Here is a 16,050-nt window from a genome sequence, read left to right on the forward strand (position 1 = left end):
GATAGTACATGCGTACATCCCTTTTATGGCCTACATCTGACTGCACCCTACGAGCGACATACCATGTACCCAACAGTAGTAAAGACTTTTGCATACTGACCAATATCGGGGCACTTCCTGGTGGAGAATATCCCTTAAGTGAAGAATACTGCAGCAGTGAAGAGAAGGACATCTATGGTTATGGTAAGATTTTACACAACTTTCCTTTATAGTTGTTCTTGTTTCCTGTCAGCTGATTATTTTAAGGAAATTGGAATAATATTCTACACGTGTAAGGTAAATGGCTTCTTTATAATGTAACAAAATACCACACTAAACTGCACTGATGTGTACTTCTTTGTTTTGTCAGTGATATATATTGCATGTGGCACAATTCTGTACTTCTGGTTGGTTCTGTTTGAGTTTACATTCTTGGCCAATCCATCATATATCTTGCTCCATCTTTGCAGATTACTCTTCCCATAATTGATTCATTTGTTCTTGTAGTTGTTTGTTCTCTCAGCTAATTAGGAACTCTCTATCTTACATGATCCAGTCCATCCAGTTTAAAGACTGGACTGGCAGCTGCATATGACTGTCTCTTGGTAGCTATAAGACTCTCTTATGTTCCAAAACTCCTCCTCTTCTCCCATATTGCTCACCATCTGCCCTATTCTCCATATCTTGCTTGCTACTTGGTGATTCAGTATTACAGTAGGTGCTCCCAGGCTTGTTTCATTATCTTGTTCTAATTATTTACTTATCTAGTGTCTTAGATCAGGGCAGTCTGTCAGTTTAAACTATAGTCTATCTTTTTTTTTGTAAAGTTGAACATTTTTTCATTTTGGCGATTTTGTTTTTTTCTTGCTCTCCTCCTATATTCCTACTGCCATTTTGTGATTTGGGAAGAATCTGATGTTTACCTCTGTTAGGCAAGCTTACTTACTTATAGCTATTACTAGATTTGAAATTTGGTGTATTTTTGCTAGATTTGCTAACATTCGGCAGGTTTTGGAGTTCATTAACTAAGTGTAGTATCTGTTTGTTTGCTTATCTTGACTTTTCCCTCTAAACTGGTGAAACATAAGGGTAAAATGTGTTGTGAGGTCATAAAATTCCCACAGGACATGGATACTTTGTGTGTTGTGATTCATGGTACAGTACCTCAATCTCCCTTGTGACATATGCCAACATCTTGGTTCTGTGATTTTACAAGAGCAGAAAAAGAATCTTAGCCTTAAATGTCTACTTTCCTTTAACTCGGCCTCCTTAAAACAGGACAAGAAGAGAGAGATGAAAAAAGATGGACTCATCTCCTAAAGTCTCCCCTTCCAAGATATCTAGATTGAACAGCCCACCACCAGCAACACCATTAAAAGTGCCTAACAAACATGAGACAGGACATTCTGTAGCAACACGCAGTATATCTCAGGGGTTTCTGTAGCTCCTTGTCCTCCCACCCTGTCAAAGGGTCAGCAACTTTTCCTCGGAGTGTGAGTTTTTTAGATAGCTGGAGTTTAGACTTTTGTTTGTGGCTTCTTTTAGGTTCTCAAGATCTTTCACAGCCTTTCTTTAAGAGTTAACTGGGGTAAGATAATGAGTGCACTGATAGTAGCTCAGACTCAACACAATATCTTCTCCCTCCATCTTCAGGGTGGCATGAGAACATGTCCCTTTTTCCACTATTTATGCTGCTCCTTCCTTGGGCCTTGTTTTGACACTGAGTGCACTGAAGCCACTATTTCAGCAACCGACTCTTAGGTTGGTATTGAAACCAGCTGCATTGTTGACTTTGGCACTGATTTTATGGTGCTTACAGTCACTAAGGCAATGTACTTAGTGCCAAGCTGTCAATGTCAGTGCCGGCACCGAAACCTTTGACAGTGTTGTCATTGTAAGTGTTCTCTGTGTCAGCATTCAGGGCTTCAATTCCAAAGCCTTCTTCAACATTAATGTTCATCTTGGTTCCAGAAGTCCTATGCATCCCCTCGTCACTGACCTCCCTCGGTGCCGAGGGTTTCTGATGCAGTGTTTATCCTGGCACTGGGCCCCTTAATACTGACACCCTAGAGGCAGGAGTTGACACAGAGCCATATATACGCATTGAAAGTTTCCAGAGAAGATCAGGCAGTAGACTCACCGCAACCCAGTTTGAGGACCAAACTTAGCCTCTAGTCTCCAAAGAGGCAGGGGAATGGAAAGCAGCCATAGAGACAGGACAATAGCTGTTTTGAGTCCTTATCCTTCCATTCAAACAAAACCTCTCCAGGTATGCCCAGAAAGACAAAATGCATGAGGAAGCACTTAGTCCCCCACTCTGGATGCAGATTTGGAAGAAGGGGAGGTCTTCCCCATTTCACCTCCTGTTGATTCCAGTTTTGGGAAGATCCTAGAGCTGATGTCTCAGAGGGGTTCTTGGTCCACCAACCCAGTTCTCAACCAAATAAGAAATTCTATAGGAAATTGTCTGTTCCATCCTCCAACTTTCTGGGTGGTTACCTCTACAAATCAAATGTTGATTTTTTTTTTTTTTTGCACTGCAGATTACCTGGATAGAGACTGGAATGACAGAGTCTGTCCCAAAGAAGTTATACAAAAGGCTTCCAAACAGCCAGCAGCATTGTAGTAAAGCACCTTTGGCTGGCTCATTTGCTGTAAAGTTCACTTAGCTGCTGTTTCTAGTTTGTATTGGGGATTAAATTCTTCAGCCTGACATCCATCAATGTTTGTAAAGTTTTCTTATTAGGAACTTTTCTGTTAATGCCTCCAATAAGAAACTGTTCCTGCTTGGGTTTTTGTCATTTGCCTGATCACAGTGAGTTTTTCTTCAGATTTTTGAGCCTCTAACAGAATGCGACCCATGTATTTCAGACTTGTGACTCTTATTTTGGATTTGTTCTTATTTAAATTAAGGTTATGCTGTGACATTCTGTTTTGCAGCCATATGAGTGTATGTCTGAACTCACACTACCAGGTTGTCCATTATATTCATATACCTTCCAAGCTCTGTTACCTATGCAGCAGCTCCTTGGAGCAGCTCTGGTGCTGCTGAAGTACTAAACAGAAGTCTTAAGAAATCTGTCTCCTCTTAATGGCTTACCAAATGTACACAGTTTGGAACTTGTTTCATCTGGTCATATCTGCCAGAAATATTGATGTGAAGTTGTTCAATCTCACCGTTCATTCTTGACTGATGGGTTCGGAGCCGATCCATCATCTCCAGTACGGACATATGCAAAGCTCAAAGTCTTCCAGTAGCTCGACGCTAAGCCTCTATCCCATGATGCACTGTGAATTACCTCAGATCTAGTTTGCCGCGGCATCTGATCGGAGGTTCCAGTGCAAGCTTGGGCCAGTACTATTTAAAAACTTTCATATTTAGCAGTTGCTTAGATAATTTATTTCTAAACTTTTCTTAGATAAGTTAGATAGTTAGGTAGTTAGCTTTTATAGCTTCCTTAAAGCTTCCCTTCCCGGGTGTGGTTATTTATTTTTTTTTTTATCATTTTGTTGACCGGGAAAGTCCGACTAGGTTCCACAGAGCCTGTTTTCAGCGGAGGCCCGGGAAGAAATGCTCCAGATGCATGTCTTTGGAATGTGGGAGGAAACCGGAGTACCCGGAGGAAACCCATGCGAACACAGGGAGAACATGCAAACTCCACACAGAAGGCACCCAGCCGAGAATTGAACCGGTGAACCTCTTGCTGTGAGGTGACAATGTTAACCGCTGTACCACTGCGCCGTTATTAATCCTTAAAATATCGGCCTCGTGTGTTTTGGCCTAGTTTTCTCTTTCTGTGTTTGTTTTCTAGAGGCTATAAATAGCCTTTTTCTATTCTTGGCCTCTTGTATTTTGGCTTTAGTGTAGTATAGTGTGTGTTTGAATATTCTAGTGTCTTGTACAGTTTTTTTGTAGTCATTTAAATTCTTTCTTAGGCTTTTGTGTGTGTTCTTTCTTAGGCTTGTGTGTGTGTGTGTGTGTGTGTGTGTGTGTGTGTGTGTGTGTGTGTGTGTGTGTGTGTGTGTGTGTTGTTAGAGGCTAGGAAATTGCTGATTATCTGCTTTGCGTAGTTTTATAGCAGTATTATGGCGGATGATAAAGACAAGCACCCAAAGTCTGGCTTTAAAAAGAGTCCAGACTGCAACCAAAAAATGTTTGTTACAGATGGACATGTAACGTGTTTATTGTTTAGGAGCTGTCCACTTACAGGAATCTTCTGCCATATGTCATTCTTTTTCTTTGAGAGTGTTGTTAGAGAGGAAAAGGAAGTTGATGGACAGGAGCTTGTTAAAGCAAATCTTTCAAGAGGCATTGAGTGACCAGGATGTGGCAAGTCTTCCAAGTCCTCTAGATCTTCTGTGGAATCTAAGGACTCTAAGCAGTCCAAGATATCAAAATAATTGGGGGATTCTGCGACATCAGCTCCACAGACCTCGGAGCCGACTGTCTTTTCCTTTCGGAGACGGCCTACAGCTTTGGAGCTGGTATCCGAAGTGCCTCAGTCACCATTGCTTCAGTCAGCACCATCTGTGCATTCATCTAGGTCATCTGTCAGCCTGTCGGATTTGGATATGGATCGATTGGTCCAGAAGCTTTTACAGGCACCAGGCCTTGCTAAATTGTTGGCTCCGACCCAAGCGGCTTCGGAGCCAAAAACCACTACTCCTGCTTTGACTACTCCTCCTCTGAGCCGTACCGGTCCTTCGGAGCCAGAGGAAGGAGACCTGTTGATCGTGGAGCCTTTGGAGGTGAGATCTGCTCCAGTGTCCTTGGCTCCATCCACTCTGATGTCCTCGGCACTGACCGGGGACTCTAGGAGCTGACACTCTCCAGTCGGATCCGGGGAAGATAGTCTGACCGACTTGTTGGTGCCGACTCTTCCTCTCGGGGCTTCAGCTCAGATGAGCTCGGCTCCTACCTCCGGCTCGTAGCCCACGGCCTCAGTGCAGGAGGGTTTAATGGTTCCCTCGGATCCGTCAGTTCCTTCATATCGGAGCCATGGTGCCTTCGATGAGGAGAGCTTTGTCACCCAAGACATCCTCGACTTCAGGCCTTGCTTCCTCATCCCCTAAAGTGCTTGTGTCTGCTTCTGCTTCCATTGTCCAGGCTAGGTGTAGAGAACCAGAGCCTCAGGTAGCCCCACAGGGTGCCCCCTGCTCTTCTGAGACCTCCCCAGAGGCTCCCACTGAGGAGGTTCCCAGGAAGAGATTGTGCAAGAGGAGACACTTAGACTCCCCACAGGAGTCTTTAACATCTGACACTGACTTGGATGAGTCAGAAGGGTCCCCCTCTGAGGATATCTCCTTTGCTGTGATACTTGAGATCCTTAGGCAGAGGGGTGATTGGCAGTCCAAAAGCCATACTGAGGATGAGTCAGTTCTCCTGAAGGCTTTCGGGTCTCAACCCTCCACCTCTTGGGTGTCTCTGCCCTTTGATGAGCTCATGCAGTTGGTCTCTCAGAGGACGTGGGAGTCACCGGAGTCCATGGAGCCTGTTCCTAGGAAGCCTAACAAGTTTATATCAGCTCCACCAGATAAAACCTTCTTATCCAAAGGAGTCCCTGTTGATGCTATGGTGGTGGTGGCGGCCACCAAAAAGGAAATGTCTGAAACTTCCTCGTCTATCCATCCTCCTAATAGAGTCTAGGATCATGGATAGATATGGGAAACGTATGTTTAGTTCAGTGACTTTTGCTCTCCGCTGACTGAACTACTTGACCCATTTCACTAGGTTGCAAAGAGATCTCTTTAAGGAGTTGGGAGATGCTCTTCAGGGTACAGTGGCTGCAGCAGCCTCTGACAAAGTTGCTGCCCGGTTTGCTACCCTAAATTCTTTTCTCAACTCATCCATGCATCTCATATCCTATGCAGCTGATGGAGTGAGTATGGCAGCGGGTGCAGGAGTCGCTCTCAGAAGACATTCCTGGATGCACTTGTGTTCCTTCTTGGAGCCCTTTAAGTCATCCTTCGTAAACACTCCTTTTGGTGGCTCATCCATTTTTTGGGCCTAAAGTGAAGGAAACTCTAACCAGCTGTGAACAGGAGGGAAAGACTCTGTCTGCCATCAGAGTCCATTTTTTTTCCACCCCTACTCGGCCTTATCCCAAAGGCCAAAGGGGAGGAAAAATGCGGTTCCGGAAAGCACATGGAGCCTTTCAGGACACACATGGTGAACCCCCCTCCAGGGGCAGAAGAGGGGGTAATAGTGGAAGATGCCGCCCTTGCGGCAGAGGGGGGGTCCGCAACATCAGGGTGGCAGAGATCACTTCTCTGGTCAACCCTACCAGCGCTCCTGAAAGGAGGCCTGACTTTCTGCTCTGGAGGCAGTCAGGGGTTGCTTATCTTTGTATCCAGGAGCCTGGCAAGATATAAAAGACAGCTGGGTACAAAGTATCATTTCCAGAGGGTACTTCATACCATTTGCCACAACACCCCCCCCCCCGCCCATAAGGAGAATCCCAGGCATTCCACCCAGTTACAGGGAACAAGCAACTATAGAGGTCCACAAATTTCTAGAAAAAGAGTCATCCAGCCAGTCCCAGCAGACCAAACTGGATCTGGAACTTACTCAAGGTTCTATTTGGTTCCAAAGAAAACAGGGGACTGGAGACTCATTTTGGACCTCAGCAGACTCAACCAATATGTAAAGAAAGAGAAGTTCCGGATGGTCACTCTCCAGTCTATACTTCCCTTCTTAGGGAAAAACAATTGGATGTGCTCGATAGATCTCAAGGATGCATACCACCACATAAAAATGGCCAAGCCATCCAGAGATCACCTGCGTTTCTGGCTGGGAGCCAATCATTATCAGTTTCGAGCCCTGCCCTTTGGTCTCACTACAGCCCCCGAGTGTTCAACAAATGCATGGCAGTGGTCACGGCTCACCTGAGGTGTCTAGGATTCCAGGTGTTTCTGTATCTAGACGATCAGCTCCTTACCGCCACCACGAGGCATCAACTGATTCAGGCAAGGGAGTACACTGTCACTCTGCAATCATTTAGGCATTACAGTCAACTCAGAAAAGTCTGCCTTGTTGCCATTGCAGCATATTGTTTTTATCGGGGCAGAGCTAGACACCTCAACCACCACTCTAAGGCTACCAATCGAAAGAGTCTTCCTTGTTCACCAGCATGTCAGCACATTGGTATCAAAAGACAGAGTACCAGCTTCAGAAGTTATGAAATTATTGGGTTTGATGGCTGCAGCAATCCTAGCCATACCATTAGCAAGAATGCAGATGCAGATCCTTCAATGGCTGTTGTTCACTCAATGGTCTTACCAGGAACTTCCCATGGACCACACTATATTGATTACAAGCTCTAGCAAGAAAGATCTCCTGTGGTGGTTGACATCTCTTCATGTCACCATAGGACGTCCCTTTGTTCTACCCCCTCCAGTAGCTACTGTGACCACGGATGCTTCCCTAATAGGGTGGGGGGGCATTTTTAGGGAAAGACTGCTCAAGGCACATGGACAGATCAGGAGTCACACTTGCATATCAATGTTCTGGAGATGAGAGCAGTACGTTTGGCATTAGAGTACTTCCAGGACTCTCTTCCCCTAGGAACGATTGCAATTCAGACAGACAATATGTCAGTAGTCTGGTACTTGAACAGGCAGTGGGGAATCAAATCTTACCCCCTTTGCCGAGAAGCCCTCAGAGTTTGGCAGTGGGCTGTTTTCTTCCAGCGCTTTCTGTTGGCAACGCATATCCCGGGGAGATCCAACGTGATAGCAGACAAACTGAGCAGGGCAATCTTGTTGCCGCACAAGTGGTCCCTCACGAAAGAGATTGCGGACAGAATTTTCCGCAAATAGGGACAGCCTTGCTGCGACCTTTTTGCCAGCCAATCAACACGAAGTGCAGAAGATACTTTGCCCTGATTCCTCCTCCTGGAGAAGCCCCGAGGGACGCACGTGTATAGGATTGGCCCCCGGGTCTCCTCTATTCATTTCCACCAATTCCGTTGATACCCAAGGTTCTACAGAAAGCAAAATCCTGGGAAGGACCATCATTCTTATAGCCCCTCATTGGCCATTGCAGATTTGGTTCCCATTCCTTCGACATCATCACTTGGAGGATCCTTGTATTCTGGACCCAGTTCCAGACCTTCTGACACATCCGTCGGGGGACCTTCATCCTTCAATGCAGTCATTGAAGCTGACAGCTTGGCTGCTCCAGTTCCTCTCATAGCCAGGCTTCATAACTTCTCCATTGAGACAAAACAGATCCTGGGAAGGACCATCATTCTTATAGCCCCTCATTGGCCATTGCAGATTTGGTTCCCATTCCTTCGACATCATCACTTGGAGGATCCTTGTATTCTGGACCCAGTTCCAGACCTTCTGACACATCCGTCGGGGGACCTTCATCCTTCAATGCAGTCATTGAAGCTGACAGCTTGGCTGCTCCAGTTCCTCTCATAGCCAGGCTTCATAACTTCTCCATTGAGACAAAACAGATCCTTTTGTCTTCTCATAAGCCGTCCACTAGAAGATTATATCTTAGTAAGTGGAAGAGATTTTCCATTTGGGCCTCTAAGCAGAACATTGATCCTTACCAAGCCCCCTTGACATCCATACTAGAATTCTTGACTATGATTTTTAACAAAGGAGCGGTAGCCACATTAGTTGGGTCCAGTTGGCTGCTATATCTAACTTTCATCATGGGAGTAACGGGTTAAATATGTCCCACAAGTTATCCAAGGCCTTTCTCAAGGGGACATTTCATATGAGACCACCTGTGAAAACTCCCTATTCTCCATGGAATCTAAATTTTATGCTGTCACGTATAATCCTTCCCCCATTTGAACCAGCATCATCTTGTGACCTCAAATATTTGTTGTGGAAAAACATTTTTCTGGTAGCTATTACTTCTGCCAGCAGAGTGTCAGAACTTCAAGCTTTATCTGTCAGCCCTCCTTATTTGATTTTTCATGCTGACAGAGTATCTCTTAGGACAAATCCTTCTTTTTTGCCCAAAGTTTTTTCAGAAACTAATATCAACCAAGTCATTGAGTTGCCAGTTTTCGTCCCTAATCATTCCAACAAGTTGGAGTATATGCTGCACACACTTGATGTTCACAGACAGCTCAGATTTTATTTGGATAGAACAAAAGATATCAGGAAGTCAGACCAATTCTTTGTTTCATTCTCTGAATCCAGAAAAGGTAGACCAGTGGCTAAAACAACTCTGTCTAAATGGTTATCTGATTGTATCACCTTTGTCTACTCAGCTGCTAATATGCCTTTGCAACACAAGATTAAAGCTCACTCACCCAAAGCAGTTTCTACATCCTCTGCGTTCCAAGCCAATTTGCCCCTTGATAACATTTGTGTAGCAGCCACTTGGTCTAAACCTCATACCTTTATCATGCATTACAAAGTTGATAAGGCCTCCAGGGACAGGGCTTCTTTTGGGTCTACAGTCCTGAAGAATGTACTCCAGTAAGCCACCCGAGATTGATGATGCTAGGGACGCTACCCATCAGTCAAGAATGAATGGCGAGATTGAACAGCTTCACGTTAAGAAGTTATGTACTCACCATACTGTTCCATGTGAGTTGTTCATCTCGCTTTCATTCTTACGTCCCTCCCTCCTTCCCCCTCCTGGCTGATAGTTGACCTAGGTATTGGTCTCATCCTGGTTGCTCAATTTCTTCTTCCTTTCCATAGGAAGATAGCTCATTTATATGGTTATAGTACACGCAGCAAACAAGAGCTGAGGTCATTCACAGTGCGTCATGGGATAGGAGGATTGGCTTCGAGCTACTGGAAGACTTCAAGCTTTGCATACGGCCGTACTGGAGCCGATGGATCCGCTCCGAACCCATCAGTCAAAAATGAAGGCGAGATGAACAGCTCACATGGAACGTTATGGTGAGTACATAACTTCTTATTTTATATCTAGTATGAAGCACTGGTGGTTTAGTGGCAAAATTGTAACCTGTCACATGGGAGGCCCTGATTGGTCATTCATGGCCTGTATAAGTAAAACCTGATCTGGAGGTTATTACAGAGGATTAAAACTATGAGATGGTAACAGGCATCATTTTGTATTCTGTTGATTTTGATTCCTTCATCCTACATTTGCTTACGTTGTAATTGTATCTAGACGATGCTTCGATGATGCATCTGAAAAATATCCATGTGGAACAAAGCTGTACTCCATTTAACAAATATAAATAAAAAATCCTTGGCATTGTTAGGGCAGTATTTTCTTGTGTAAGCAGTAGGTAATGCTGTCTTTTTGTCAGTTTATTTAAATGTTGCAGATTAATACAAATGTGAATCTTGTCTTCAACGATGTAGTTCATCCATTCTCTTGGCTCTGATTGCTTCTTATGACATCTAACCATTCCATTCTCTTCCCTTTTTGGGAGCAGGTATCACTGGCACATCAGGTTTTAGTTGTATGTGATATTCTCCTGGCAGTCTCCCAAACCTGTGAGTAAATTTGAATAATATTGAGCAGAGTCAATTGTTTTAGTTCTGCTCACTATATACAGTTGCACTCTTTGGTCTTACTCTGTGCATTTGATTTACTATTTCTAAAATATTTAGTGAATGACCTTTTTCAGTGCTATATTTTGAAACGGGATATTGTAGTAATTCTATGCTCCCAAGTAAGTAGTTTTTGACCCAAATGGCTGTACTTGGCATCCTGAATATATTAACTTGCACTCAACTCTCTTTTTTTGTACCTTTTAGCCCAGTGATTAAAAAGCACCTTGATGCAAAATATTGCATTCTGCACCATTGTGCAGGTTAATTGTATCATGTTCTTAGTGATTCTAAGCTAGTTTACCAAAAGTTTGCCTTGTACTGGTGTGTGTATGTTTTCGAAGCATTTTCATTCTTCACTGTGTCAGTAGTAGTAGTACTCGCAAACAACTCATATCCTTTTTTTAAACAACATATAAATTATTTGCTTACACTTGTCCATGTTTTATCATTTCTTCTACTCACAGTTTTGACAGATGCAGCAAATAGGGAGGTGTAAACGTAAACTGCTCATAATACATTTGGTGAAGGATTTTAAAGAATGCAGTTCTTTCTGCTTTATTTCAGTGCAAGCAGTATCCTCTTATTAAAGTCAGCAGTGTTTTTTAAGTAATTAACTCTGGTGGTTTGTTTTGTTAAATAGTTATATATTTTTTTTATTTTCCTAGGTGGCAGAACTGAAAATAGAATTAAAGTTAAGGGGGCTGCCAGTGTCAGGCACTAAAACAGACCTCATTGAGCGCCTGAAACATTGCCAAAGCTGTAACAACAGTGGTAATGGGATGAATACAGTGATTTCTGTTCCAGTCTCCTCTGCTGCAGCTGTTGTTAACAGTAGCACTGGAGAATTAACTGTTGCATTTCCTGTTACCACTTTAAACACTGCTGTGGTCACCACTGGAACCAATTTGGCCACAGAATCCCCAATTTCCACTCCTACCAGCAACTTAGTACAGATGGAAAACATAAACATCTCTTCACCTCCTATCTCACCTTCCCCATCTGAAAACTCTGTTCTCAGTATGGATGACACTAGTATGTCTGACAGATTTTCTGTTTTGGTATCTCCTTCACAACTTCTGAGCTCATCCCCTCAAAGAATGAATGTTAATGAAAATAGCATTAGCACAAGTCCTGGAAGTCATCAGAGTGGCATGTTTACTGCTGTTGAGAAAGACCTTAAGCTTCAGGAAAAGGAGCGACAGATTGAAGAGTTGAAAAGAAAACTGGAACAGGAGCAGAAACTTGTGGAAGAACTGAAACAACAGTTGGAGGTAGAGAAGCGCAGTCAGCAGCAACACCAAGCTTTGAACTCTGTATCCTCTGGACTAGATCAAAAGCACTTCAGCCTCCCTGTTAAAGATGAAAACTCTACTTCAAACTGCTCCTGCTCAAGGCAGCCAGTGACCACAGCCAGCTTGAATTTTGGAACAGCTGTTGTAACTAGTGGAATATCCGATTCTGTTGTCAAAAATACTGTGGTTAAGCAGGAAAAGCTACTGGGCCAAGTTGAACCTCAGAATGTTGTTAGCAAGTTTTATATGAGCCCACAAGGACAGTCCCAGACTACAGTCATTACTCCATCTCAGGCCATACTGACTTCTCCATCTGGGACACCAGTTCTGCTCCCAGTCTCTATCCAAACACACAGTGGGTCATCCTCTGTACAGGTACAACCAGGAAACATCAAACTGCAGGTATGGAGTAAATTATTTTGATGCATTTCTTAGATGTGTCTGTTGAATGAAGATCTTTTTCCTTCCCCAGCTGTTGCTGTTTGAACTGAAACTTTGAAAGGCTGGTGATGTGCGTTATCTGGCTATTGTAAATCATGTGTATTATTGTTCATTAATCATGTTAAGTTTTAAGTATTGAAAATGGTTTCAATTTTAAAAAGAGGGTCTATATTATTTAATCAAAAGCTTAATTGAGTGAACTTGTATTTGTCGAACCCAGTTAAGTGAAAGCTCTATTAAGCAAATGATTGTTTAAGCGAAAACTTTCTTAGGGGAAAAAGCTAATTGCCCACCCACTGACTGTAACAAACAAAACAAAATTTAAAACTCTGCAAAGTGAGGGACTTTGCCCCCCCCCACCCACCCCCAAACTAAATATACCAACTACAGGGTTGCACAACAGTAGGGAAAAGGGAACATTCCAGATGATGGCCAACCACGTCCTTTCCCTAGGAAAAAATTTGCTTAAACAATCGTACGCTTAAGTCAGTTCGATAAATAACGATTTGCTCATTTAAGCTTTTGATTAAATGATATAGACCCTAAAAAGAACATTTAAAGAAATTTAAGCTTGATGCTTATGGTTGATAGAAGTGGCCTTTAATCAGAAGTAGCACAGATCCCCTTGAGAGCCTGAGAAGCAAATAGGTGTTCTATTTACAGCTGTATAAAGAATAAGTGATTTTTGTTGAGCTAAAAATCTAATGAGGGCAGCACTGCTAATGTTCTTACCATACAGTACTTGATTTTCTTGTTTCATTCCCAGCTGGGGTGCCTTCTTTACATAGTCTGCATGTTCTCTTTGTGTGCATGTGGATATTAGCCGGTTCTCAGACATTGTCTCATATTCCATATATCTGCAGTAGGTTAGTTGCCAGTCTTTCCCACTGCATGTAGGTGTGCTTGCAGTATGTGCTTAAGTAATAAATCGTGTGTGTGTGTGTGTGTGTGTGTGTGTGTGTGTGTGTGTGTGTGTGTGTGTGTGTGTGTGTGTGTGTCTATAGATATATATATATATATATATATATATATATATGAACCATTGAAATTCCACTTAATCAAAACTCACTTTACCCATTCCCAGTTCTTTGAAACTTCACATTAACAAAAGCACAGACTTGCAACATCCTTTCCCTGAGAAAGGAACCACTTGGCCACCACGAGAACCCCCCCCCCCCCCCGCTACTTAAATATTTCAACTCCGAGATTACACTTCATTGCAGAAAGGGCAAAGTAAACCATGTGGCCAAGTGGTTCCTTTCTCAGGGAAAGGATGTCAGCAGTCAGTGCTTTCATTAAAATGAAGTTTTGAAGAACTGAGAAAATGGGTAAGTGAGTTTCGATTAAGTGAAATTTCGATGGATCAAAGTAGATCCGTATATATATATATAATGTGTGTGTGTGTATGTATGTGTATATATATATATATATATATATATATGTGTGTGTGTGTGTGTGTGTATATATATATATATATATATATATATATATATATATATCTACACACAAATATATATATGAAATCTTGGAAAGTCAGAGGATGCCTGAGGAGTGTCGAAAAAGTGTTTTGGTACCTATTTTTAAGAATAAGGGTGATGTGCAGAGTTGTAGTAACTACAGAGGGATAAAACTACTCAGTCACAGCTTGAAGTTATGGGAAAGAGTAGTGGAAGCTACGTGATGATTAGCGATCAGCAGTATGGTTTCATGCCAGGAAAGAGCACTACAGATGCAATGCTTGCTCTGAGACTGTTGATGGAGAAATATAGGGAAGGTCAGAAAGAGTTGCATTGTGTCTTTGTGGACTTGGAGAAAGCATATGATAGGGTGCCTAGAGAGGAGTTGTGGTATTGTAAGAGTGGCACAGGATGTGTACAAGGGTAGAGTGACAGATCCATTTAAGGTGGAGGTGGGATTACATCAAGGATCAGCTCTGAGCCCTTTCTTATTTGCAATGGTGATGGACAGGTTGACAGACAAGATCAGACAGGAGGCCCCATGGACTATGATGTTTGCAGATGACATTGTGATCTGTAGTGGGAGTAGGGATCAGGTTGAGGAGACCCCGGATAAGTGGAGATATGCTCTAGAGAGGAGAGGAATAAAGGTCAGCAGGACTAAGACAGAATATGTGTGTGTGAATGCGAGGGAGGATAGAGGAATGGTGAGGATGCAGTTAGTAGAGTTGCCGAAGGTGGATGAGTTTAAGTACTTGGGATCAACAGTTCATAGTAATGGTGAATGTGGAAGAGAGGTGAAGAAGAGAGTACAGGCAGGGTGGAATGGGTGGAGAAGAGTGTCAGGAGTGATTTGTGACAGACGGGTACCAGTAAGAGTGAAAGGGAAGGTCTACACGAGGGTAGTGAGACCAGCTATATTGTATGGGTTGGAGACGGTGACATTAACAAAAAGGCAGGAGTCAGAGCTGGGAGTGGCAGAGTTAAAGATGTTCAGATTTGCACTGGGTGTGACATTGTTGGCCAGGATTAGGAATCAGTATATGTATGTATGTATGTATATATATATATATATATCTATATATATATATATATATTAGTCCATATTATAAGCCTAAAAAGACTAAACTGCGAACGCTCACATGAGCAAAAATACCGGTAATCGAACTTGCTATAGTGGGGGGCTGTGCCCCCCACACCCCCTAACTATATATTCTAACTCCGAGGTCACACTACAGTGAGGAAAGGGCAAATATCCCATTCCTCACTGTAACATGACCCCACAATCACAGTTTCGATTCCTGGCTTTTTCGCTTATGTGAGTGTTCGTGGTTTTGTCTTTTCATGCATCTGATATAGATCCGTTTTTTATATATATATATATATATATATATATATATATATATATATATGGGGGGGGGGCTTGTTGTTTTTTTTCCTACTTTTAAACTGTAGCAAACTGCTTGCTACAGTTTAGACCACAGACAGAGCGCTACAGTGCTCAGGTTTGACCACAGATTCAATACTGGCTTTTAGAATTTGGGATCAGCTGATCACTTCCCCAACACTTTGCACCTGGGGCAGTTGCCCCTCTTACCCCACCCTAGCTATGCTACTGACAACCACAGGTGAAGTCTAATATATCCACACACAGTCTTGTATTATTACATAAAGAAAATAAACCGTAGTGACATTTTTATTATTTTCATGCACTATACATGTATTTTTTAATAGTTGCCATTCACTCCATCATAATCTGCTCAATTCCTGCCTTCCCTTAAACTTTATTCCTCCTCCTGAACATTATTCTGCCTGAATTGCTCCCATGAATTCCATTTTTTCTCTACAATTTTCTGATTCTCTTTTCTAAAGACTACACCTCCAGTCCTTTTATCTACTTTACATTATTCAGTATTTTCATTAGAGTTGGTTTAGATTTTGATTTCCATAATTTAATTATGCCTGGGTAGTTCAGATCATATATCACAACACAGAATAATTTCTTTACTTACAACCATTTGCTCCCCCAGCATTTCTGATAAAATATACTATAGGTAGTTTTTAAAATATGCCATCTTGTTGCATTCCCAAAAACATATTGCCAGTCACCTCTGTCTTTCCCATCACACATCCAGCGCTTTTTGTCTACCAAAGGAAGAATTCTCTGAAGTCTACTTAGATTGCGAAAATATCTCTGCAGACACTTTTGCACAAAAATCTTTTGTCACATAGCGGGAAACCATACAATGTTTTCCCATTGTTCCTTTGTAAATTAACTTTCCATTATCTTTTCGCAATCTTTTCTGACTTCCTATGATTGATTCTTATAGTTGCCATGCATTGTTTTGTATGCCATGTTAATTTTCCCTTTTTAA

The 16,050-nt window shown here is 42.5% G+C and overlaps 1 protein-coding gene across 3 annotated transcripts in view; it reads left to right on the plus strand.

The window, feature by feature from the left end:
* Window positions 1-16,050, plus strand: part of MRTFB (myocardin related transcription factor B) — a 1,455,416-nt gene that overhangs the window by 1,260,862 nt on the left and 178,504 nt on the right. For all 3 annotated transcript variants that reach the window (XM_044089410.1, XM_044089411.1, XM_044089412.1), the window contains exon 10: window positions 11,151-12,179. In XM_044089410.1, the coding sequence (XP_043945345.1) occupies window positions 11,151-12,179 (1,029 nt within the window). The remainder of the gene's footprint in view (window positions 1-11,150; window positions 12,180-16,050) is intronic.

This window comes from Protopterus annectens, chromosome 12.part0 (assembly GCF_019279795.1).
Source record: "Protopterus annectens isolate FY-2018-M chromosome 12.part0, PAN1.0, whole genome shotgun sequence".
NCBI lineage: Eukaryota > Metazoa > Chordata > Ceratodontiformes > Protopteridae > Protopterus > Protopterus annectens.